Here is a 25,187-nt window from a genome sequence, read left to right as displayed (position 1 = left end):
GATCCTTTAAATTACACCCTTTAAGATCCTTCAGACACTTTCGACCATTTTGACCCTTCAAACACATTTATACCTTTTCAGACATTTCAACCTTTACACCAGGGGTGGGGAACCTCCGGCCTCCGGGCCGTATATGGCTCGCGAGACCATTTGAACTGGCCCGCGAGGCAATTCATAATATGGAATAGGCAAAGCCTAGAAGCGAACGTAGAATTCTTCTTACATTCGCTTCTTAAATATATCAAATTAAAGTCTTTTTGCTAAGAAAAAATAAATATTACCTCAACATTACCTTCACAACAACAACTACACCACCTAGAACAGGATGTCATCTAAAAAAATTAATACTGGAAGCGAACGTAGTATTCTTCTTACATTCGCTTCTGACTTTACCTACAATTTGTTCACAACTGTATACGCAATTTCCGGTTACTTCGGCCTGGATTCGGGATCAGCGATCAAATAACGTAAATCACGATTAAAAATTATTTTTTGATGATGCGGGAGATATCTTTATTAAAATTAGTGGAGGAAATATACACCATGTCTGATATTATTTGGGTCTTTCATGTCTCCGACGATGCCTTTGTCTCCCGGGACGCATCATTCCCCATGACAAAAACCGGAAGCAAAAAATAACCAGAAGCAAAAAAAAAAACGGAAGCAAAAGGGTCATAGCCAATGACACGGATTCCAAATTGCCATGGTATTGTGTTGTTGTTGTTGTTGTTGTTGTTGTTGTTGTTTCCTATTCTCTCATGTGCACGCGTTAAGTAATATTCACAAGATAGAAATAAAACCCAATCGTGTTTATACACCGCACAGCATTTAAAAACAACCGGAGGCAAAAGGGTCATAGCCAACGACATGGATTCCAAATCGTCAGGGGTATTGTGTTGTTGTTGTTGTTGTTGTTGTTGTTGTTGTTGTTTCCTATTCTCACATGTGCATGTGTTAAGTAGGAAGCTCACTGCGTTTGCTAAAAATAAACAAAAGCAACCTCAGATATACAACACAAAAAAAAACCTCCAGACAGCGATTATTTTTTCCTAAAAAAGAAAAAATTAAACGGACAGCTAAAAACGGACAGCTGTCATCTGTCTGTTTCACGTTCAAGGTCAGTGAATGCAGCACGTGTGTAACGTAATGTGTGATCGCGTAATCTCATGTCATCATTTTATTCAGTATATGCAAACATGGAGACTAACAAGAAAAGAAAGGTAGATGCGGAATGTCGCACTTTCCAAGAGAAATGGGAAAACGATTATTTCTTTATGGAAGTAAAAGGCAAGCCAGTATGCCTAGTTTGTCAGGAAGCGCTCTCGATGATGAAAAAGTCCAACCTCGAGCATCATTACAGCTCGAAACATGCTAAACTGGACGAGTTGAAAGGACAAATGCGCTTGGATAAAGTTAACGCTCTTCGGCGGAGTTTTGGTGCTCAACAAGCAGTCTTCATAAGACCACAATCTGACCGAGACAACACTACCCATGCTAGTTTTGTGGTGAGTGAGCTAATCGCTAAGAAGCTGATGCCACATTCAGAAGGAGAATTTGTGAAGGAGTGCCTTGTTGCTGATGCGGAGCTGATCGCACCGGACAAAGTAAAATTGTTCCAAAGTGTCAGTTTGTCTCGAAGAACTGTCTCAGATCGGATTACTGAAATGGCACAAGATATTGAGAAAACACTACAGGACACCGCAAGAGATTTCCAGTTTTTCTCTCTGGCCTGCGATGAGACAACGGACATAACAAACACCGCCCAACTAGCCATTTTGGTGCGGGGGATCACAGCTGAGTTTGATACGAACGAGGAGTTGCTGTCTTTACAAGCCATGCATGGCACCACCAAAGGTGAGGATTTGTTTGAGCAAGTTGTTTTGGCTATGAACAAATTCGAACTGCAGTTTGACAAGTTAAGTGGCCTGGCCACGGATGGAGCTCCAGCCATGGTTGTGCGCAAAACGGATTGACTGCATTGGTCAAAAAAGAAATGAGTCGTCTCCGTCTCAATCCAAGTGAGTTAGTTGTATGCCACTGTATCATACACCAAGAGAATCTGTGTGCACAGTCCCTGAAGCTCAAAAATGTGATGACAACTGTCGTTTCCACCATAAACGTCATCAAAAGCAGAGGGCTGAACAGCCGCCAGTTCAAGGAGCTACTGAGTGAACTTGAGTCAGAGTACGGAGATCTGCTTTACCACTGTGAGGTGCGGTGGCTGAGTCGCGGAAATATGCTCACACGGTTTTACTCACTGAGAGAAGAAGTGAAACAGTTCATGGAGATGAAGGGGAAACCTGTCATGGAACTCAGTGATAGCAAGTGGCTGTGTGATTTGGGCTTCATGGTGGACATAACCAAGTACCTGTCGGAGCTGAACGTCAAGCTCCAAGGTCCCAACCAGCTTCTCAGCTCTCTGCAATCAAATGTGAAATAATTTGAAGCTAAACTAAAGCTGTGGCAAGTGCAACTGGGAAAGGGGAAACACTGTCCACTTTCCCACTCTGAAAGAACAAAAGCCTGCTGTGACATCTGAATATGCTGCTGAGTGTGCAAAACTCCTCCAGACATTTGGAGAGAGGTTCCAGGACAAGAAAAGTAAGCAAAGGGAACTGAACATATTTGCCACGCCGTTTAATGTGGAACCAGCTGATGTGCCTGACATCCGACAACACGAAATCATTGAGCTGCAAAGCAATGACGAGCTCAAAGCTAGGTACAACAACCTCCCTTTCCTCGAGTTCTACAAACTGTATGTACGTGCTGAGGATTTTCCCATTCTGAGGAGACATGCACTGAAGTTTGCATCACTGTTTGGGACGACCTACAGCTGTGAGCAGTTCTTTTCAAAACTGGCTCTTGCAAAGACTCGGTTCCGCTCAAGACTGAATGACCCAAACCTGCAAAACCAGCTGCGAGTAGCATCATCATCACGACCACCTGACACCAAACGCCTCGCCAAAGAGAAACGGTTCCAGCCATCGCATTAGGTGAGTCCGATATATGTGTTCAATAATTTTGCATGGCCCTCGAAGGATGTTCTAAAAATCGAAATGGCCCTTGACAGGAAAAAGGTTCCCCACCCCTACTTTAGACCTTCAGACCATTTGACCTTTACACATTTACAACTTGGCCATTCAGATCTTTCTTTTGCAATCAACGACCCTTCATTAAGTACATTCTTCCATTTATTTGCCACACAAAACAAGTCCTGGTGAGGGTGTGCAATCTCTGATTGTTCTTTCTTGTTACCTCTGTCACCGAAGGTGAAGGAGGTTGTTTTCACCCCTTTTTGTTGGATTCGCTATATATGAGATATCCCTTATTGTCGGGTTTTCCGTCTGTCTGTCTGTGTGTATACGTGTGTCTGCAACGCGAGGCTCCACAGCACGAACCAGTGAACCAATTTCGATGAAACTTTGCCAACAGGTGCCATATGGTCTGGGAATGTGCGCATTTGAATTTCGTTGCCTAGCAACCACCCGTTGCTGTGCAGCGGCCGAAAAACCACGTACAGTATTTTCAATACTTGTCCTTCAGTTTTGAATGTGGAGAAACGAGACTTCGGAATTAAACACTTCGAGATATTTCGAAAATTTTACTCGAGCCGATTTTTGATTGAGGTTTTCTTTTTCAAATGGTAGTCCTTCAAAAATCGGGTGTCTATTCACCGTCATCTTTTATGAGGGGCTTATGAAAGTGGGCGGAGCTTAGGGAAGTGGACGTGGTTGATGAAAAGTGGGAGTGGCATAGGAAAGTGGGCGTGGCTTATGAAAAATATTGTGTGGCTCAGGAGGTGTGGTCAAACAAGAGCATTGAGAGAAGTTTATAGGGTTTTCCGTGTGTGTGTGTGTGTGTGTGTGTGTGTGTGTGTGTTTGTGTTTGTGTGTGTCTGCAATGCGAGGCTCCACAGCACAAACCAGCAAACCGATTCTTTTTCAAATGGTAGTCCTTCAAAAATAGGGTGTCTATTTACCGTCATTTTTTATGAGGAGTGCCAGTTGGCAAAATACGCAATAGGAAAAATCTTGCCAGGCAGAGGAACAATTGTATGTGAACCAATACGTCTTGGAAATGAATCTTCGTCGGTGGATCGGTCAGAATGAAAAGCATTGTGTCAAGCGCTTCGACCCTCGCGAATCCCTCGTCGCCTACCGGCTTGTCTGTTTGTTTGTTTGTCTGTGTGCAGGATATCTCAAAAAGTTGTTGACGGATTCGGATGAAATTTTGTGGACAGGTTTGGTGTGTGACAAGGACAAACTGATTAGATTTTGGTGAAGATCTGGATCCGGCTGCTATAATTTTTTTTAAGCGATTCTTCACCATTGAGGGATCGGCCTCAAAAACAATATATAGCACATCTCAAAAAAGTATTGGGCGGACATGTTCTCGTGGATCAGGCATTACAGGGCGGAGATATGCGCTCCACCGAGTGCCCTTCTTGTTGTGCATTATTTTTGTAGACTCAGCTTTAACTTCACAATCACTACATTGTGGTAACTTCCTACATCTATGTGGGAAGCCACCATGATAGTACCCTTCATGGATAAGGTCAGTTTCATATTTATGGTTATGTGATACATCTGGTATTTTTTTCATTCCATCGAGTGAGGTCCATAGCTATAAACGTACATCTGTGTTGAAACAAGGTTCTCGTTATGATGAGCTTATTTTCAGAACAAGAAATCTGTAAAAAGCTCTCTGTTCTCATTAATTTATCAAAGGTTCTCGAGGATTAAAGTAGAAATTGAAGGAAACTAGAAGGGCACTCGGTAGAGTGCAAACCTCCGCCCTGTAATGCCTGATCCACGTGAACATGTCTGGCCCATTACATTTTTGAAATATCATGCCACATATCATTTTTGAGCCCTTTCTCTCAATGGTGAAGAATCATTCAAAAAATTCTAGTAGTCAGATTTGGATTTGGATCTTCACCAAAATCGAATCACTTCATCGTGGTCACAACCCCAACCCGTCCACCAAGTTTTATCCGAATCCGTTCACAACTTTTTGAGATATCCTGTGCACAAACAAATAGCCAAACAAACAAACAGACAGACAGAAAGGGGTGAAAACATAAACTCCTTCACCTTTAGTGGCAGAGGTAATAATGGCCTCCAGACCTACTTGTCAAAAATAAAGGTTTGAAAAACAACTTCTGATAAATGTTTGGCAAATGCCTCGTCAAGAGAATTGAATTCATTCATTAAGTATTCATGGAAAATAACTTTAAAACATGCCGATCGACCTTAATTTAGTCAGTGGATTTCTCATCAAAATGTACCATTTATGTTCACACTATTATTTTAAATAAATAAATAAATAAATAAAAATCGAGGTCGGAGAGGGTATATTGGGGAAGGGGGGGGAGGTTGCTCCCCAAAATAGGTATTTGTTTTCTTCTCAGAAACTACACACACAAATGCCATTTTACATGAAAAAAAAATCTGTAAGAGAAGCAATCCTAAAGGCACAGTGGTAATGCAGGTGGGTCACAAACATTTAATGTCATTTTTAAATGGGATAGGGTTGACTTCCGATTGTTGCTTATAAACATCTGTGCAGATAATTGAACTCCCACTCCCACCCCTCACCATAGCACGACACCTGACCTTTGAGATGCCTCGATTTCCAGCAAGGCAGCCAGCGCTGAAGTGCCTTTCCTGAAAGCAGCGAGAGCCGGCTCTGGGAGATGCGTGGAGCTGGGCCCAGACAAGCTTCGAGACAAAGGGTGGCGATTCAAGCCATCTTGAAACCTCTGGAAAAAAAAATGTCCAAAGAAATTAAACAAAATAAATTCAGATTCCTCACCAATTGAGAGCAGTCTCACACCGATCTTGAACAAAAACAATTTATCGGAGCAAGAGTTTGTTCAATAGGTACCAAGGACGCATTTCAAAGTATTCGCAGGGTTTACCTGCATCAACGAAAGAGAAGCAACAAAAACAAAGACGATTACGTCTCCGAGCTTTGAAGCCACAGCAAATGACAGTAGTTTTGCGTGAGGTACCCGAAGTGTTCGGTCAGAGCGGTGTCTCCGCCTCATGCGGTTTAGACCCTCGAGAAAGCGAATGAAGGCATCAAGCAGCTGTAACTCCTCCTCCTCCCCTCGCCCAGTGTAAAGGTCGCATCGCTCTTCTCCCTCTGAAATGCGCCTCGTCACTGCAGTCGCAGCTGGCAGCAGGAGAAATCGTGTTCTCCAGAACTTCAATGACTCTATCAAACTGTACCGAAAAGTATTATTTAAATTAATTTTCGAAAACATGACACATTAGAGTCGACAAGTGTCACACGATGCGAACAGCTGACACGTCGAGGATGGTGACCTGAAATGACCGACAGAAATCGAAAGGCGCATTCTATGATTGGATCTCATGCGATTCAAAACAATTAAAAAAAGACAGAAATAAGCAAGTGACATGATTGGTTTGGGCCACAATGTTGGCAAAATTACAAATGTTGGAAATTACTGAGAAATAAATTGGGCAAGCATTTTGAACATTCAGAGCATCCTGTTCCAGAGGAAGTGCTAAATGGACTTCTCATGAGGAATGATAATTCTCGATCGTCATACAATCGGTGCCTGCCATGAAAACAATTGTATCCACCGAAGCAATCAGAAATGGAACCATGGGAAATGTCAACATGAAGTGGATGAATATACAAGCAGCACCAAGTGTTACCATCAATCTGGCCAACCCTGAGTCATCAACTCAAGAGGTTTAAAAAATAAAAACCGTGCAAGTGATTGTTGGACACGAGAGATATGGCTCTTTCTTCTTTGTCAAACCCCCATGACACAAATAAAGGGTTCTGGGAGTCATTGGGATCCCAAGCAAGCACAATGTTGCGTGGCAAGGTGCCCAACAACCTCAAAATTATGGAAACATGATGGCAAGTGCTGATACACATTATTGAGGTCTGAGGATATGAAGGTCTATTAGACCAGGAGCTTGGGCACTTTTATTTACCCGTCTGAGGCCAAAAGGTTTGAGGATATTTTCTAAATCAGAATTTTGTGTACATTCTGAAAATCCATTTTCTTATTGTTGTGGGTAGCATTTTCTGCAAAAATAGAAAATATCAGTTTCAGCTTCCATGATCCAATATCACATGGCAACCTTGGCATGCAGGGTATCAAATTAAAGCTAATGACCTGGGGAAGGTTACTATATATAAATAATGGCATATGGGATGATCCTTATGGTTATTAGTGCTGTTTATGGCCAAAAATTAGAGAAAAATATCCATTCTCATGATGTCATTTTGGAAAAAAATTACTAAGTGTACATTCTTACTTACATACTAGGGTTGGCGTTAAATATATCTAATGAATTGTTGGAGCCTTGTCAATATAACATTAGCTTTAAAGGTCTTTTGAAAATTAATCTGTGCTATATTTTCATCATGAAATTCTCCAAACCTTTGTATAAATTAGTCGACGAGTATTAATAATGATGTCTTGGATGTGCACCAATTCTGCTGAGCACATCGAACCTTTGGTGGTTAAAGCATGTCCAGAGCAATGAAGAAGTTTTTGCTGTTAATTTACTTTGAGTGTTTGTTGTATTTTTCAGAAGCTGACGTGGTAAAAAAACCTCTGGAACATGTCTCAAAAAGTTATGGACAGATTTGGATGAATCTTGGTGGACAGTTTGGGTGTATAACAAGAATGAATTTTCTTATTGTTGTAGGTCATATCATACAAAAGCCTTTGAGATGATTGTCCAGTACATAGAACATGTCATAGATGACAAGCGTGCTGAGCTCATGACTTCTATTCATGCTCGTTACAAATCAATATTGGATGACTTCGGACTTGATGGTGCAGCATATAAAGTTCAGTTATTATCTGAAAAGATACTGCGTCATTTTGGAACTGATCTGGTGTTAGGAAAGTCCAGTAACAAGGAGGGTAATGTTTTGAACAACAGAAATATGTCTAAAGATGATGCAATAATATGTGCTAAGCAGTGGATGGCTCCATCAACAAAACTGATAAATCAAAACTCATGCACAACCTAGAAGAAAGAGTTCAAAGTGATAAACCAGTTACTAGAGATGCATATGCAGTTGATGCCATGTTTCTGATGCACACGCTTGTGAATGTGCCTGTGACATTTGGTGGAATTGCTAAAGTTATCCTCACAAGATTAGTTGAATTTGCCAAGAGAATACACTTTGTTTGTGATTCATAGAAAACTCAATCAATTAAAGATATAGAGCACGGCATCCGTGGGTCTGAAAGCAGACAGGCTGAATACAATATTTCGGGACCAGATCAGAGGTGTCCAAAAGATTTTCAATCTGCACTCAAGTCCCCTAAATTCAAGACAGCACTTTTGAAGTTCCTCTTTAGAGAGTGGCAAACAAAACCATACACAGAGCAACTCCGTGGCCATGTACTCTTTATGGGACTGGGTAAGAAAGCATACAAATATGAAGTAACTGATGACAAAGTCCAGATGGAAGAGGTCCCCGGTCTGTTTTGCAATCATCGGGAGGCAGATACCAGGCTGATTTGGCACATAAAACATATGTGTGATGCTCTCGAAGATGGCAACATTATTATCAGGGCCTCGGACACTGATATCCTTGTTATTTTGCTCACACAAAGCCACCTCTTACCAGCTCATCTATGGCTTGATGTTGGAATTAGCTCCAACAACACCAGAATATACATTCATGTATCTCAGTTAGCTACTAGTATGGGCCCACAGTTGTGTGGTGCCATTGCAGGACTGCATGCCTTCACAGGTTGTGACTTTACAGGCAGTTTCTTACGCAAAGGGAAAGTGTGCCCTCTGGCTTTTATGGAAAAAAAGGAAAAGTTTTTGACAGCATTCAAGAAACTTGGTGAATCTCTTGTCATACCACTAGATTTATTGACAGACTTTGAAGCTTTTGTGTGTAGCATGTATGGGAAACCACATCTGACATCAGTCAATTTAGCCAGGAATGCACTATTTCACCCACATTTTGCCCCAAAGAACCGGTTTCAACCTTTGTATAAAATCAAAGGAACGGATCCTAGCAACCTGCCTCCTTGCAGATCTGTTCGACTTGAGAAGTTGAAACGCACCAATCTGGTAGTATCAGTGTGGAAAACAGCAATAATCTCACACTCCTGCAGCTGGGACCCACAGGAATATGGATGGATACTCAAGGATGGCCATTATGCCCTAAAGTGGTTTGAAGGCCGACAAGTACCAGAAGACATATGCAATCATATTGATGATGACTTAGATGTAGAGTTGACCAATGATGATGATAACCAAGTGGAATACAACTCTTCCTCAGATGAATCTGAAGATGACTTTGAATAATTAGTGACACATCTCAACAACAAAAAAAAAAGCACAAACATATATCATGCTTGATTGTACCATACATACTTGCTTGGTGATGGTTAAGCTAGAAACTTTGGGGAAGATATATTAATGGCTATGGTTCTTAAGCTAACACTTAATGGTTTTCAAATGCACTTGTCTATTTCACCTTGGAAATTCAATAATAATATCAGTATGTTTAAACTTATCATAAATATGACAATTCATAGTTATATTTGTGTGATGCAACTGAATTGTCAGCCTTGCCTGAAAACCAGAAAAGTCGTGTTCAAACATTGTTGTCAATATTCATTTTCCTTTATGTATTTTCATTGAAATACTTCTAATTATACCAGACACTTGTTATGTAACTGGAACAATAACAGCTGGTCTGAGAAACATAAAGTTATCATTTAGATATTTTAATACAAATATATACGAGCGAGTGAATTTTTATCAACTATTTTGAGCTAAACTGCCTATGAATTCACCGAAACACAATGTAATGATGTTGTTTATACATATTTGTATTATTCAGGTCACTACCTATGATTTGATACCCTATATGGCCATGTAGCCTGGCAATTTTGTATCATGTAGACCAAAAACGCTTTTTCTCACTTTCACCAAAAGCACCACCCATAACAATAATAAAACGTTATTTTCACAAAGAACGCAGAGGCTTTAACCATTAAGAAATGGATATTCTGAATCTGCATAAAATTCTGAATTAGAAAACATCCTCAAACCTTATGGCCTCAGACAGGTAAATAAAAGTGCCCAGGCTCTTGGACTATGTGGGTAGGTGATGGAATGCCAATCATAGACTCAACAAGGACAACGAAAATCTGAAAGAATGAGGGGACGTGCGATGTGAGGGATGGCAGAGATTTACATCTCAATATATCAAAAACTGCTGCGAGATGGAAGAGCAAAGGCTACAATTTGGACATGATGGGCCCAATAAGATATCAAGTGGCAACACAATAAGACTTGTTAATGTGCCAATAAAATCATGTACATCCAATGACTTTAAGGAGAAGATATGCCTGTTGGAAAAAAGAAAAAGAAAAGTGGAACAAAGTCATTGTGCCAAAAAAGGCAACATCAATAGGTGAATAAATAAAAATGAAAAACCAAAACAAATGAAACCTTGAGATTGGGCCATTCATATGATACTACGAGCTACACTTCCCAGACTGATATTTTGAGTGCCAATTGGCCAAAATGTAGAGACAAAATAAAGAAAACAGAAGTTCAGCAAGGCTTAAGATGATGTAATGCAGTGATTTACAACCTCTTTGGGTGTGCGGATCCCATCCGATCTCCAAAAGATCTTGGGGACCGCCGTGAAATTCCAAAGAGTTTGTACCACTATCATAGCGATTCATACGATTATCATTATTTTCACTCGCTTTCCTCTTCGAGAAACTTGTTTTTAGCCGTAGTGGTGGCGTCAAACATAGCCGATGAGATACAAGATACACAGCCTCCCATCGAAGACCTTGTAGGCCTTGAAGGGTCCGCAGACCACAGATTAGGAATGACTGGTGTGACGGATAAAAATATGGCATCATATGGTTGAATTAGAACTGACCTGAAGTCCTCAGAACCAGCTGCGCAAATGTACTGGTCTAGATAATTCCACTTGTATTCTTCAATGCGTTCGTGGCAAAACTCAACCCAGCAGTGCAGGAATTCGTTATCCGAATAATGAGCACAAAGGTTGTAGTGATAGGGCAGCTGGGCAGGCTCGCAGGGGTGCCTGTTGAACACAGTAAGTCCAATATAGAGGAAAGTCATTCAACTGAAAAGCAGATATTGAGAGTCAAACAGCTGAGAAATTATTTTATTGAAATGAGAATAGTTTTGTTGGTACTTATATCATGCTCGTTAATGAGCTACCTCATGTGGGTTTCATTTCCAACTGGACCAAACTATAAACTTCTGTTCTGTGTTAGTTCCAGCAGGGATACTGTCTATAGGAGTGCGGTGTCCTTTGGATGGGGGACATGAAGGTAGTCGTCCCACGTGGATTTATGTAATGGATGTTATAACGATGCCATGGCATCTCATAAGAGGATTAGGCCCATTGTGTACTGCTAACCTGAACAAATTCCTTGCCTATAAACAAAATAAGATTAAATTATGGAAAGACGAGGGTAAATATAAAGAGAATAGACCTGTTAATGGGATGCGGGTAATGAGGATTTTATAAAGCACAGACCCTCATGGGGCTGGTTCCCTTTTCTTTTCATTTTTTTTTTTGAGGTGGTCTTTTCACACCTTTGGTACCTGATGTGTACATATGTTAAAAATCAAATACGACTTTTGACTCGGTTGCAATCTGTGAAAAACACAGAACTCTTGAAAGCAGTTTCAGCTGCAACACTGCTAACCACATTATTACTCAACCATACATAGACTTTAGAAACTCGAGATTAGCAAATCACAAGAACGTACGAGGAAAATAATTAATTAATGGATACATTTCTGGCTCATTGGTCATTATCAGTACCGAGTAGATTCCACCCAGGAGTCGAGCTGGCCGGCCATCCAATGAGGTGGTGTGTGTGTGTGTGTGTGTGTGTGTGTGTGTGTGTGTGTGTGTGTGTGTGTGTGTGTGTGTGTGTGTGTGTGTGTGTGTGTGTGTGTGTGCGTGCGTGTATACGCACGCACCCAATCAAAAAATCAGTTCTCCAACATGAGATTCACCATGACATCATCAAAAGCTCAGGTGCGACCCTGAGTGGGAAATTGCAGAATCTTTTTAAAAGCCGTTATGGTGGGTTCATTTAAAAGCTTTTGACCCAGCCACAAGGCACCAAGTAGTGAGGCCAAAAAATGATACTGCTCTCACACCTTCTTGACATGTGGGGATCACAGCCACCAAGTTCAGTGAATTTCTGTACAACCGTTTCGGAGGAGACAGCGCAACGGATGGACAGACCAACAGACAGACCCCCATTATGTTTTTTTAAAAAGTGTGGGGATAAAAAAAATTATAGTTGAAGTTACAGCCATTATAGACGAGTGAAGATTGAAATAATTGTGTGAACAGACTTTGGCAGGTAGCGGGTGACGCTGACTTTCTTGTCCTTGAACGACACTTTGTGCATACTACGCCCCATGCTCAGCCAAAGCTCTCGCTCTTCATCCTCCTCACCACGTGGAAGCATTCCTGGTAAAAACAGCCACCATAGTAATCATCAAGGAAAGCATATCACAAACAGATCAAAGACTTGCAAAGAAATACTATCGATCCAGTCTCCTAACCATGCTAATAAATAAAGAGGTTATTAATATAATTAATGTTATCATCATCATCATGTGACAAATTCTCTTTATGAGTACGGCTCTTGTGAACCATCCCATTTCTCCATACTTCACAAACACAGTTTCTCCCATTTATCCTCCAGTTCACAAGGTGTACTTTTCTTCTGTACCCTATCTTTTGCTGGAATACCTTTTTTTAAATTTCTACAGAAATCAGAACTCATGGAAGTGCTGATGACAAAGCAGTGAGAGGCCAACGTATTGTTGCAGCCACGGGTACCGAGACACCAGCTTGTCACTCAGGGAGATTAATCCCCGGTTGTCCTCGGTGGAGCCGGACCTGGGACCACCGCTCACAATTAACGTTGTGGTACGGTGGGTTGTTTTAGAACCACGAAGGCCACCCAGTCAACCACAAGTTCCAATGTCCACCGTCTAATTATTCCATTTAACTGGAGGTCACGTGGTTACCTGAGCGGGGAGCGTGCCCTCGGCAAAGCACCAATGTTATCTTGATTAGATTTTAATTAGGGCGGCCGAGCGTTTTAACCGCCGGTGCGTGCCAACTATTTTTGGTCAAATCTGTGGTAATTACCTCCCAGTCTATCGAGGTTTGGACAATGCTAGACCAATGGAAGGAAAGGACAAACATGGACAGGTTGGAAGTCGACAAATGACTTATTCATAATAAAATAAATAAATAAAAATAACTTTTTATTTCCTGAGGTAAATAAATGAATAAATTCCAAAGCAATCAAAATGAATAATCACTCATGAAAAATCAATCAAAACGACAGGAAAGAGACGGAGAGCAGATGCTCATCGGGAGTTGACTTACTAACAGCTAAACATGGACAAGGGTACCCAGCAGATAATTCGGGGGGGGAGAGAAGAGTAGTCTCGCTCACCAGAGAGTAGTTGTCGGTGAAGTGAAAATGCCCTGAAATGTGTGCGTGCGTGTCACGTCCGTTGCCAGCACCCAGCCTTGCCGTGCACCCTCGCGAACAGCCTTGAACGCCAGTCGACGTCTGGGAGGGCACTGAGATCGTCTGTTGAGGGTTTAGACCCTGCTGCTGCGACACGGGCAGCTCCTCACACTTCACGAAACTGGTGATGTCCAGCGACCCACACGGTCCGTCGGTGACTGACCCACGCCTCACACGTTGGTGACCGACCCGTGCCTTACTCGTCGGCGTTGCTCACACCTACACGCGAACCACACGCTTGCTTGCTCAAGCACTGGGAAGGACGAATTGTCTCGTTGTTGGCGCTGGTCAGACACCCACACGCGCACCACATGCTCACTTGCTCACTTGCGCGCTTGCACGCTTCCTCTCTGGCTCGCTTTTTCCCACACGCGCTTCAACTCTCAATTTATTTTTGGCTCGCTCGCCCTCTCGCTTTCTTCTTCTTTGAACGGACCTCCAATTCGTTTTTATATATACGGCCCGTCTCGGCGGGCGCCGAGTCCCCCCCAAGCTCACCCCGCCCCACTTGCGCACCGTTACCATGAGATCCCATGCGCTCCAAAAAGGCGGGCGTCAGCGCTCGCGAAAGAAATACGTGCATCATCGTTGCTGAGGAAAAATAAGGGCGGTCGCCGGTGCTCGCGAAACAAATATGTGTAAACGTGTCTGTCGTAAAGAAAAAAAAACTTCCCATAAGAGAGGGGATCTATCCTTTACCCTTCTCAACGCATCACATTTAAGATCCCATTAGACATGGGGATGGGGCTAATCTGAACATGCATTTTAGGAAATAACTGTCTGAGGACGTGGATGTGTGAATGCATTCATCAGACCGGATTCTGAAATACGTAACAGTATTAATAACAGAAAGGAACTAGGATAATTGGGCAAAGAAATAACTTTGGTCATGTCGATGTAAGAAAGAAGATCATACATACTTCTCCAGGCCCGTACCCGGGGGGGGGGGGAGGATGTGTCAAATATCACCACTACCTCAATGTCCCCCATCCCCCTCAAAAAAAAAAACAACATCCCAAAGTTCCACATTTTCTAGAAGCCTTTTTTTTAAGTCAGGTGAATTCACAAGAAATATAACAACAACAAAAAACACCCATGAATGTCGGCCTTCCGTAATCGAATCTGACTTGTTACCTGCACAATCTAAGTAATCTTGTTATAAATTGACCCTGTCATCTTCTTGGTTACTGTGTTTCAGTGAACGTCTGTGTCAATGTGCCGTTCATGTAAAAGCAAATCCCATTCAAGTTTTTATGTTGCAGGCATGTATGACATCTCATGATACCAGTCTAAAGTTTGCGGACAATGAATCACGCATGACACGCGTTACCTGCATGCACTCGCATGCAGCACAGGTCAGGTCAGGTCCAGCTGGCCATGCACAGGCTCGGATTACCGTAAATCTAAACAGCAGCGTGTGCTTCAACTTATAGTCCAGTCTGATATGCAAATTCCGGCGATGATCGGTATCCGAAGACTTCAATCAATGAAAAAGTATTTTATATGCTGCCATGTTGATGCCATACTAACATATGGCTTGAAAAAACCCCAAAATGACAACGCATCGAGCTCTGTATATTCGACACCACCACTTTACTTTCCACGATAAAGCAATGTGGCGTGCTTACCATCCCACAACGGGCATTGTTGGTGCAGTGCTATCATGCTCTCAGCTGTCTAACTTTCTGAAGATATGCACCTCCCCCACCACCCCCCCCCCCCCCGTGTCAAGTATGGTCACACCTACATCTGGTGCTCTGGGACCTGTTCTCCCACCCCAAGAGGAGGTAGGATCACATCTACGGAGGCTGACTGGCACTGCAGAGAAGGCCCACTTCTCTTTCCAGTTTTAACTTTATTTTCACCCAGAACCTGGCAATGATGAAATGCATTTTTTTGCAAAGTGAGGCATAACCAATGAGTTCTCACCTAAGAGCTTACCTTGTGTAGCTTTCCTTGGTTGCTTTATGCAGCCTTCTTTGGGTTCGAAGGTCCAAGGGTTAAATAAAAATATATTGTTACAGGATCTGTCAGGTCAGGTTCGATTTGTGACCTGCTACAGGTACCATGTAAACCTGTATTAACCTGTTCCATGGTCGGGTTGTCGGCGACTAAACCGTCTCCCCCACCAGGTTTTCTGGTGAGGAGGGTGTTTGGATATGGATACCCAGCAGGATTAAAAACAAAACCTGTCAAAGGGCGGAGGAGCTCCTTGTGAGCCAACGGCCATCCATATCTAGTGCCCAACTGAGTCTGCGGACGTCCTCCTGCAGTTGGGTCACTTCTTATTAGGAGGTTGGTGGCAGGATTTGCACTCCGGCCACCGTAAAACCCTTCATTCCGCAAAACGCAAAAACGCAAAAAAATCTGAAAACCCACTCCGTGGGAGTACCTCCTGTGCAGCTTCCCTTCACAGGGCAGCTCACCGGATGACGGGATTGGGGCAAAGCCTTCGGGACCCCCAATCTTTGATAGGAGGGAAACCACGGGGTAACATCCCTGGGTCAGATTGCGGGAGAGTGTGTCGGAGTGGTGCTGAGGTGTCGTCCACCAGACGGCGGTCTCCTTGGGTTAACCTGAGGCAGTCCCTTCGGGTGGGTGCCTGGAATGTCCTATCCCTAAGAGAGGATGATCACCTGTCTCTGTTATCATCTGAGCTCAAGCGTTTGGACATCGGGATTGCAGCTCTCTCTGAGGTTCGGAGACTGGATTGCGGCGAGATAATGGTGGGTGGTTACACCTACTATTGGTCTGGTCGCTCTGATGGTTACCATACCCAAGGAGTTGCTGTAGCTGTGTCCAATAAGCTGACCCCAATGATAATTGAGGTAACACCGGTCAACGAGCGTATTATGAGATTAAGGATTCGTCACTCCTTAGGTGTCATTTCCCTGGTCTCTGTTTATGCTCCGACTGAGGCGAGTGATCTCACCGTGAAGGATGCATTCTACGCCACACTCGAGTCTGTGGTTGATCAGTGCCCCAGACGAGATACACTTCTAGTCTTGGGGGATTTCAATGCATCGACTGGAACTGATAGGGACGGTTATGAGGTGTGTGTTGGTCCCCATGGGTCAGGAACTATGAACCAGAATGGCACTAAGTTCCTTGACTTTGCAAGAAGTCATGGACTTAGGGTGGCTGGTTCATGGTTTCAGCGCCCACAAGCTCATCGCTGGACTTGGTATTCCAACGCTGGCGATGTGGCAAAGGAGATTGACCATGTCCTCATTGACGGTCGTTGGAGGATGATCCAGAACTGCAGGGTCGACCGGAGTGCTCAGTTCCTCAATACTGACCACAGGCTTGTTGTAGCAACTCTAAAGCTGCACCTTAAATCCTGGAGAATGGTACCATCCCAGCCGAGGCTGGATGTTGCCAAGCTCAGGGATGAGAGAGTAGCTGAGGAGTTTGCGAACAGGCTGAGTAGACACTTGGGGGGTCTGGGTGCTTTGGGGGGTCCTGAAGAGTTGTGGAGCGCCTTCAAGACCACCGTCCTTGATGTTGCCGGTGGATGCCTTGGAGCTCACCGCAGGGCAAAGAAGAATTTTGTCTCTCAAGGGACACTGGATACCATTGACCAGAGTCGCAGGGCCAGGCTGAATGGCAGAGCTGAGCTGTTCAGGGAGCTGAGGCGTAAAACTGTACGTGCACTGAGGGTGGACAAGGAGGCCTATGTGCGAGGAATCTGTGAGGGGGTAGAGCATCACTTGTGGACAGGTGATTCTCGTCCCGCTTACAGGGGAATTCGTGCATTACGTTCATCCAAGCCCATCCCTCGGAGCACTGCAGTTCGAGCAGAGAGTGGTAGGCTCTTGACAGAGGAGTCTGAAGTGAAGGCCCGCTGGGCCGGTTACTTTGAGCGGTTGTACCAGGCTGATCCCCCAACTGTCGAGTTGGACGTCAAGGGTGTTACAATCCCTGTTGCTGACCCTCGAATCAACTGTGGTCCACCTACGCTTGTGGAAACACGGGCTGCGGTGAACCAGTTGAAACGGGGCAAAGCTCCAGGGATCTGTGGCATCCATGCCGAACTTCTCAAGGCTGGTGGAAATGCTGCACTCGTGTCGTTGCATGCTGTTTTGTGCTCTGCCTGGAACACAGGCATCATCCCAACTGACTGGAAGAGGGGCCTTGTTGTCCCTCTCTGGAAAGGGAAGGGTGATCGCCAAGACTGCAACAACTACCGAGGGGTGACGCTGCTCTCAGTGCCGGGCAAGGTCTTTGCTCGGATAATTCTCGATAGGGTTCGCCACCATCTGCTAGAGCACCAGCGTCCAGAGCAGTCAGGCTTTACACCAAAGAGGTCAACGATTGACCGTATCCTTGCACTTCGTGTCCTCACCGAACGCAGACGAGAGTTTCGGCAGGGGCTGCTTGCAGCCTATGTTGATCTCTGTAAAGCGTTCGATTCAGTGAATCGGGATGTCGTCTGGAGGATTCTTGGTCTTCGTGGGGTGCCACCAAAACTGATCGATCTGATGTCTGAACTCTACTCTGGTACTGAGAGTGCTGTGAAGTGTGGTGGTACCATCTCTGACTTATTTCCAGTTGTTACTGGAGTTCGTCAGGGATGTGTACTTGCCCCCACACTTTTCAGCACTTGTATGGACTGGATTCTAGGGAGGATGTCGGAGAGATCAAGTTGCGGTGCGTCATTTGGGAATGTCAAGATCTCAGACCTTGACTTTGCCGATGATGCAGTCATCTTTGCGGAGACTTTAGACATCCTCTTGGGGGCCCTCGAGGTGCTGAATGAGGAGTCGGAGCCGTTGGGATTACGGGTTTCTTGGGTCAAAACTAAGATCCAGGCTTTCGGTGACATCTTGGATGCTGCTGTCCTGTCTGTGTCTGTTTGTGGTGAGGATGTTGAGGTCGTGGAGAGATTCACTTACCTTGGCAGTGATATTCATGTCTCTGCTGGCTGCGAGTCAGAGGTCAATAGACGTCTGGGTCGGGCCTGGGGAGTCATGGATTCACTGGATCATGGGGTGTGGCGCTGCCGGTACCTGTGCGGGAGGACGAAAGTCCGAGTCTTCAGGTCCTTGGTACTTCCAGTCTTGCTCTATGGGTGCGAGACTTGGACTCTGACCAAGGATCTGAGACGGAGACTTAATTCCTTTGGTACCAGGTCTCTTCGGAGAATCCTTGGCTATCGCTGGTCGGATTTTGTGTCCAACGAGCGGTTGCTGAGAGAGACTCGGATGAGATTTGTTACCTGCATAGTCCGTGAGCGTCAGTTGCGGCTGTATGGACATGTGGCTCGTTTTCCTGACTCTGATCCTGCTCACCAGATTCTCTCAGCGAGGGAGTCTCATGAGTGGAGGAGGCCAGTGGGTCGACCACGTGCCTCATGGTTGCAACAGGTTGACCATCATCTCAAGGAGATGGGGATGGGCCTGGCATCTGCCTGGGGGATGGCCAGACGGAGGCCCCTGGAGTACTGGCGGAAAGTGGACGCAGCGACGTGCTGTTCTGGCACATGCTCCCATACCTGACCTGACCTGTTACAGCGGTCACACCTGCCAAATGGCCAATACACTCCAAACTGGATTAAGAGCCTTGTTGCACCGATACCGGTTTCAATTGGACACGCCGGGCACTGAATTCAAGATGGAACTCAAAGCAGAAGTTTTCAACCAGCGAGGATGTGGACTTAATAATGCGTTAAGCATTCCAAAAGCAGAATAACCTCTAAAAGGGATTTATAACCAATCGGCTAACCACAATCAGTGATCAATAGTCATCCAACTAACTCAAATGAGAACGAGTTAATTTAAAATGTGTCTTTAAATTGGGAGAGGAAAAAGAAGGAATACAAACATTCATAATGAACGCAAACAATTATCAAAACCTGAAATGTGCGAAATGTGTGCTTCAACTGACAGTTGAAGCAAAAATTTTAAAGCACAAAACTTACATTTAACACAATACCTGTGTCAATTGCTGCCTTTTACAATGCTGGAAAATCATGCAGGTAAATTTCGATTGGTTGTATTACTTGCCTTTGGAGTAACGGGGGCTGCTGCCGACAACTTTTGAGCCAGAAGCTAGGCTGCGTAACTTTGGTGGAACAATCAACTGGTACCCTTGCATCAAGCGCTGAGAAACAAACTCTTCAAACACTTGCTGAGTGCTCAATCTGCAGACACCTCCATCTTCACTCCTATAAATACAGACAAAAGGCAGGTCCAGGGTTTTTGTGGTCCCTGTATCCTAAAATTTCCAGTGACTGTGATTATCGGTGAAGTAGATTTGAAGAAAAAAACATGAATGTGTTCCAATTTTCATCTCCTACCATCAAACATATCGAAGCTGTCATTAACTGACAAAACGTGCAATTGGTATTTATTATGTTTTGTCGATATTAAAATGAACTGCTATGCTGTCTGGGGTTCAGTGACAATTCTTTAAAGTGCCTTTGGAACAAAGATATGAGGAACAGAAGGTGTTCCAGTGTGAAAATATGAAACAGAGAGACAAACAGACAGACACACACACACAATCCCAAAAGTTGTAATCCTGCTTGAAGCTTTTTCTAAAATGTCTTGGAAATTGCAGATATGTCTGGCAATATCATCACACTTACCCATGCTTGAAAACTGTTCGATGACTGCTATAAACAATGAATGTGCCTTCCACCAGACAGTGAGCACATCTCTTTTTATTAATGAATTATTGTTTCAAGAGCCATGCATCACAATTCAAGAACTTACGAGTCAGGGATATCGAACCAACAATGCCGCACTTTGTCACTGTGGATGTGGAGAAAAGAACGATGATGGCAAGATGTGTGCAGCACATTAACTTTTCTCACACAAACGTTGAGAAGTTCTTCATCTAAATTGACAACTTATCTGCAAATGGACCTGACTGCACTGGCACTGTTCTCCTTAACAATTGAGCTACGGTGGCCCTATTGTCTCCTCCATCTTCAATCTTCACCACGCCTTTCTCAGATGATCTCCTGCCTCATCTTGGAGAATTGCAAACATCAACTCTATTCACATGAAGGGTTAAATTTCTGATCTATTCAACCCCAGACAAGTCAGCCTCTTCCCTTCATAAGCAAAGTGATGGAACCTATCATTGCTGTGAAGTGTGGGTCTTGGGCGTTTTCTCCTCTCCAGATGTCCAATCTTTGATCATCAATTTGGCTTCTATCTCAGCCATTCTATATGGACATTTCATTTATTTTCACCAATAACGGATAAATGCAATAAATGTAAAACAATATATCAGGGCCATTTATTTATATATTTTTTTTTACACAATCTAAGGCTCTTAGTGGACCCCAACACACACACACACACACACACACACACACACACACACACAGACACACACACACACACACACACACACACACACACACACACACACACACACACACACACACACACACACACAGACACACACACACACACACACAACTTGGTCCATGAATCATGATTCCTTATTGAAAAACGGATACTCTGTTCCACCTTCTGAAACCCTCATGTGGAGATAACCAAAACCAACAAACGACACCCACACACACGACTGTTAAACATGACAAACACAGCCATTGAGATTGGGGAGAGCACAATCACTTCCTGGGGTACTCTAGGTACCAGAGAAGTCACAACTATGGCACTGCCTTTCTCACCGCACACAGCAGGGCAAGAAGGAATTTCCTCCTCCCCATGGATACCAACCTTTCTGAACATCTCTCGAGCTTTTGATACTGTCTACTACCCACCCTTCTTTTCCAAGTTATCTGCTCATGGGACTCTCCTTGATTGGTTCTCAGATTTTCCCTTGGAGCGCAAAACGACTCACGATTGATGACATTATCTCATGATCCCCCTCTTCAGCCTGGAGTCCCACAAGGCAGTGTGTTAGGATCAACCTTATTCTTAGGGTCTATAGACCTTGTGCAGTTGACATAACCATGTCACGTGACTTCGTGACATGTTGACATAACCATGCCACGTGACACAATCTTGGCAATCAAACTAGCTTCGCTTTTGTTGTTGATAATCGGGGGGAAAAAAACCATCAATACTGCAAGCTTCAATGGTCTTCTGTGTGGGAGGATGCTCAAAGAGATCTACAAACGAGTGTGTAATTGTATTTGTTTTGCACAAATTCTGAAAGATAAGGCACATCGATCGCCATGGGGAGCAGAGAAAACTGAATTGCAAGTGAGCATACGCCATATATTTCGATCCACGGAAGTCTTGCTCTAATAATCAAAAATAACCCAGATTAAAAAAAAATCAAATAATTCTGGCTTCTTGACCATGTGTCTCATCAGGTTGAAATTGAAAAAAATATAAAATATATGTGTATATATATTGTTGTGGTTGACCAAATTCGCAAACCACCATTCAGGTCCCTTAGGTGAGATATCTCGGTAAGTATATGTGAAGTTAGGCCCAAACCCGTTGTCTCGAGAGAATAAATGTCATTCAAGAGGGCTGCGACTCTTCAGGATAGCCGTTTTTCTTTTACTATCTTTATTTTGGACCAGCCGCCATTATTACCACCACCAACCACGTCTCAACAGCCATCACACAACAACCACCAACCACAACGCGGCCATCACAACAACAACCACCAACCACAACGCCGCTTCACCACAACCGCCACGACCTTTACCGTCACAACTCGCCACCATCGCATCACCGTCATCTCGCGCCACTCGTGGGCACCGATGCTGGACTCTTGCGGGGCGCGCACCGAGCAGCGTGTTCAAAAACATCACGGACTTTCCGCAGAAAAACGGATCAAAAACGACTCACGCCCACTTTTGCTCCGTCCAATCGGTGAGCGAGGGGCGATTTGGCCCCGCCTCCAGGGCGTTGGAGGGCGATCGCTATATGCAAATTCATGGATCAAAAAGCATTCACGCCCACTTTTCCTCGGGCCAATGGGGAGCCAGGTGAAGGGTCGGAGGCAGAGGGTCAAGGGTGAAAGAGCGAAGCCACGGGGCTTATAAAAACGACTGCGTTCGTCAGACGAGTGGAGAAAGAGTTCAGTTGGAGAGTTGAGTAGAAGTTGAGTTGGAAGTTGAGTAAAGTGTGCGGGGTTCAAGAGAGTCGTCGGTGGAGCTGGAAAGAAGTGGTACTAGTCGGAGTGAAGAGGACGGAGCTGTGGAGAGGTGACGGCGGCGAAGGCGGATGAGGGGGTGCTCGCGTCGGTGCCGGGAGCTGCACACCAGAGAGGCTAGCAACGTGACCGAGGTGGAGGAGGAGACGCTCGCCGCGGGACCCGAGATTTTGTGAAATCCTCCTTTCCCCGAGCATCAGCAACCCCCTCCTGTTTCCCCCCCGCGCTGAGATAGTGCGACAAAAGGGGGCCCCCTTCCCACCCCCGACCAGACACTGTCCGCGAGGCCCGCGGAGTTGAGGCACCACCGCCGCTCCGCGTCTCATCATCAGACGGTAGGCCGGACACGGTCTCGGCCCCAGGCCCGCCTACCCCCCTCATCCTGGAGGGTGGTTCTCTTTTCTTTTGCTTTGGGAATATGTGTTGTCGGCGCCGTCTGTGAAGTAAAATTGTATAAGTGTTGCCGTGTGCCCGGTAGTCGGATAGATCTGCATTGTTGCATTTGCTTTTTGTGTAATATTGCATTGTCTTCTTCTTTTACATGTGCTTTTGGTGGAATTGTATATGTGTGCTTTCCGTTCATCGCGAAATAAATGTGCTTATTGTTGAACTGTTTTCCCGCTTCGCTTCGTCATTTCTTTCATTGAATCCCCATCTTGCTTCACGTAAAGGGTTGGTCGTGGGCTAAGACGCCCGATAATTAATCGAACCGTCGAGGCCGACGAATAACACCGCTCGGTTATCCCGATAGTACGGAACGGGTCGCTTAAGTGGCCCGTGTCCGAAGTCGACCTGCGGCGAGGTGCGATCGCCCGGTCTACCCTCCGTGTGGGTACTTAGGTAGGTCGAATTTGGCGAGCAACCCTATCCCACGCGGGGGCCGATTGGCACAATCGCGGTGAGACCGAAAGGTCCACCCGTGACTGGTTCCCGGCATTAGTCCGAGAGGGTCACGACTGGATTGTCCGTCCGGTGGGCGACGTGCCGCGATTCGAGTTACGTGGCCGTCAGCACGCCGGCGGGCGCGAATCCGCAACACTGGTGTCAGGTCGTGCGATACAAACCCATCGCCCTCCTCACGGCACTGGTAACGGAGAACGGGAAAACTGGCTCTCCTGTCTCCGGCTAAATTCACGGGAATCGGTCCAGGGGTGAGAGAAGCGACCCCCGATTCCCTCCAAATTACGAGCGAGCTAAATTAACCCTTTAAGAGAAGCAAGATGGCGTCTCAAGGCGAGCGGGAGCCGGGGGTATTAGAAATGGATGTAGAATGTGTAGAATCCATGGCCCAGGATGAAATCCCCGTGCAGGAAATGTTGGTTGTACAGGAAAACGAACTCGCCCAACTGAACCCAGAGCCAGAAATGGGTGCGGCAGCGGCCGCGGTGTATGACACCTCCCCTCCCCCTCTCCACCAAAACCCTTCCCCAACCCCTGCCGAAACGGCTCACCCAAGCGTACCCGACATGGCCCAGCAAATCACCATGCTGGCAAAAATGAATGCGGAAATGACAGCGAAGATGGATGCGAATGCACAAAAGATGAATGCGGATATGAAAAACGAAATGAAAGGCATGAACAAAAAGATGGATACAAATACAAATGAAATGAAAAACGAAATGAAAAAAGAAATGAAAGAGCTCCGGGGTGAGACGCAGAACATGGGCGGGCATGAAGGCCGTGACCAGGGAGATAAAAATGGCGACTCCACGTGTGGGAGCGAACGAGTTGGAAGGGGGTGCAACAGCTAAAAAAATAATTCGGGGGACGTGTTGGGCGAGGGTCGTGACGATGACCGAAAGGGAAAAATTGAATAGGGAGACCAAAACGTGTGAGACGAGACACGAGGTGACGACAAAGGAAATAAAAATAGTGGAGACAAGGGAGGTAAAGGGTGAAGAGTTGGCAGAGACACGGGAGATGGGAATGGTAGAGGGAAGACTACACGATGAAGACGGGGTAAGTGACGCACACACACACACGGAGGTAGTGGAGGACAATGGGGGTGAGCTGGTGGACTGGGTGAAGGCCCGGTGCGAGCAGCGGGATAGCCTCCTCCAGGAACGAGGGGAGGGAGTCTGCCCCCTTGAGGTGAGTCACGACCAGGTGAGTTCGGTCGTGCTTTGCGAGGTCGAGGGGAGGAGTGCTGCGAACGGGTGCACGGAGAGCTTGGGGGGTATAGAGGCCCCGGAGACCCTTGTGGGGACACGAATCCCCAGTGTAGTTGTCCCTGTGTGTGTGGTGCAAGGTGTGAGTGCGTCCCCGTGTGTGGAAGCGACCCCGTGTGTGAGTGGTGTGGTGGCGATGGTGCCAGAGTACGTGCTTCCCAGCACGCCGTGTGTGGATGAGGCACCGCGGGTGAGTGCCCCCGCGTGTGTGAGTGAGGGACGGTGTGTGGATGAAACACCGCGGTTGAGTGCCCCCGCGTGTGTGAGTGAGGCATGGTGTATGAGTGAGGCACGAGTGAGTGGAAGGCCGTGAGTGAATGGAGCACCACGTG

The 25,187-nt window shown here is 45.3% G+C and overlaps 1 protein-coding gene across 8 annotated transcripts in view; it reads right to left on the bottom strand.

Moving 5' to 3' along the window:
- DEPDC5 (DEP domain containing 5, GATOR1 subcomplex subunit) overlaps positions 1-25,187 on the bottom strand; it is a 150,067-nt gene that overhangs the window by 28,166 nt on the left and 96,714 nt on the right. For all 8 annotated transcript variants that reach the window (XM_085858670.1, XM_085858675.1, XM_085858671.1 and 5 more), the window contains 5 exons: positions 19,600-19,760; positions 12,396-12,513; positions 10,930-11,097; positions 6,014-6,227; positions 5,616-5,761 (listed from right to left, as the gene is read on the bottom strand). In XM_085858670.1, coding sequence (XP_085714796.1) covers positions 5,616-5,761; positions 6,014-6,227; positions 10,930-11,097; positions 12,396-12,513; positions 19,600-19,760 — 807 coding nt within the window. The remainder of the gene's footprint in view (positions 1-5,615; positions 5,762-6,013; positions 6,228-10,929; positions 11,098-12,395; positions 12,514-19,599; positions 19,761-25,187) is intronic.

Source organism: Eptatretus burgeri, chromosome 16 (assembly GCF_056783735.1).
Source record: "Eptatretus burgeri isolate ZD-2024b chromosome 16, Ebu_testis_v1, whole genome shotgun sequence".
Taxonomy (NCBI): Eukaryota; Metazoa; Chordata; class Myxini; order Myxiniformes; family Myxinidae; genus Eptatretus; species Eptatretus burgeri.
This window is presented reverse-complemented; position numbering and strand designations above follow the sequence as displayed.